General features: G+C 37.8%; 1 protein-coding gene across 1 annotated transcript; it reads left to right on the top strand.

The window, feature by feature from the left end:
• Positions 1 to 839: 839 nt before the first annotated feature.
• Pmar_PMAR018730 (Polcalcin Syr V, putative) lies at positions 840 to 1,506 on the top strand (the record flags this gene model as incomplete). Its single annotated transcript, XM_002769761.1, has 5 exons — positions 840 to 914; positions 964 to 995; positions 1,065 to 1,095; positions 1,235 to 1,377; positions 1,428 to 1,506. The coding sequence occupies 5 exons, from the start codon at positions 840 to 842 to the stop codon at positions 1,504 to 1,506; spliced, it is 360 nt and encodes a 119-aa protein (XP_002769807.1).
• Positions 1,507 to 1,853: the final 347 nt, after the last annotated feature.

Genomic DNA, 1,853 nt, shown 5'->3' on the forward strand with positions numbered 1-1,853 from the left:
CATGATCGGATGAGTGAATTAGAGTCAATTCTTTATATTCAGATACCATTACTTTAAAGATAATCTCCAGTAAGCAGTAGTTAACAAGTCATTATTATTAACTATCACATGTCGTGCCAATGTTGAGTGAGGAATGGTATGAGACTGATACTCGTCTCTTCATTATGACAATAAATTATATGTGAATATATTCTACACCTTTTCAATCTCAAATTCAACAATCGAAAGAACAAATTAGATGAATGAAATTTGATTTTCGTGGACTGGTTGAAAATGAAAGCTCAAATTCGTAAATGGAATTTATGAATTGGGAAACGCAAGTTGAAATTCGTCGAACACAAGACCAATTTCGACCAATGAAAGCTCACTTTCACCACATCTCGATATGCGTTATTCATACTCCACGAGTTGACAACTGAAAATATGGAGAAATGAACGGCCCCTTGCTGCTGGGAGTGCCCACCAACAACAACATGAACTTAGGAAATCCTCCTCCTCGTCCTCGTCTTCTTACTCCTGTCTGAATCGAAATTAAGGAACCCCAAGAATATTAAAGTCTTCAAGATTTAGCATACTCCACAACGCATGCGATATACACTGCGTGCTTGTAGAATATCATATTATCATCTTTTATGTATAAAACAGCTTTGTCGAGGAGTAGTAGTTCGAACAGGATATACCATGAGCCGATGAGGTTCAATACTCAACTAATTGGTAGCTCATGGAGGAAACCACCTACACACCTTATGCCTACTCGTGGAGGTTTATAATGAATATAAATATGTTCCATAATCATCATACTCTAATAGTTTTCAGTGTTTCCCTTTATCAACAACACTATGAGATTTGATATAGGCATCATCATCCTCCTCTTCATTGCGACCCTTACGGTGGCCTACACCAGAGACCACCATGTAATATAAAGGAGGTGTTAGTCCACCATTCTAAAAGGGTCTTTGTCAGATTGTTGATGATGATTTCGTTATTGAAGATCCGTAAGTATCTTAGATGAGTATCTTTGCTCACAGTGAAGGTTTTCTATTGTTCATATTATATATTGTTAGGTACGCTGATTTGGAGGAACTTCATGGAACTGTAATATGATGATGGGAGAATCTTAGGGTGTTCTTGATAGGATACAAAGAATGTCGAGTTGTAACGAAAACGTATCTTGAAATGAATAAGATATATATGAGGTTAGATTTAGGATCATTGTATTATATCAATTGTACAGGCGACTGGCGGTATGAACCCTCGTGAACCTGAGCAACTCGAGGAGGAATTCAAAAGGTTTGATACCAATAATGATGGAGGTATCGATCCACAAGAAGTGAGGGCTATATATAAAGGCTATATGGACCAGGCGGATTTGTTCAAGTAAGTGTAGGGTAATCAAAAGGTATCTGGTTCGATCCCGATCACGTTAGGTTTTATAGTGAAGCCGATAAGAACGAGGACGGCTTGATTGATATGAATGAATATAAGGCGTATGCTCGAATGAACTAATGGGAAAGGAGGACATTTTCATATTTCCTCAAATACTCTGTTTTGTTAGAAGTGTCATAATTCTCCTACAGCTCCGTTCACAAGGGGACTCTCGGGAACTACTACCTCTCCAAGATGCCGACATATCGTTATGCTATTCGGATATGAAACCGTATCAAAGGGATATAATCCAATCTTACGGTTCTTGTTAATTACAATGTATATGGTATGAAGGTATTGTCGATTATTTATTATAAGTGGTGTAGACATCGGGTGCCCCCCCTCATCTTTATTCCAATTATACCAGATAACTCATGTACCGTGTTTGATGATTATGATGATGATGATGTTCAATCGATGATACCGCT

This window comes from Perkinsus marinus, assembly GCF_000006405.1.
Source record: "Perkinsus marinus ATCC 50983 genomic scaffold scf_1104296964946, whole genome shotgun sequence".
Taxonomy (NCBI): Eukaryota; Perkinsozoa; order Perkinsida; family Perkinsidae; genus Perkinsus; species Perkinsus marinus.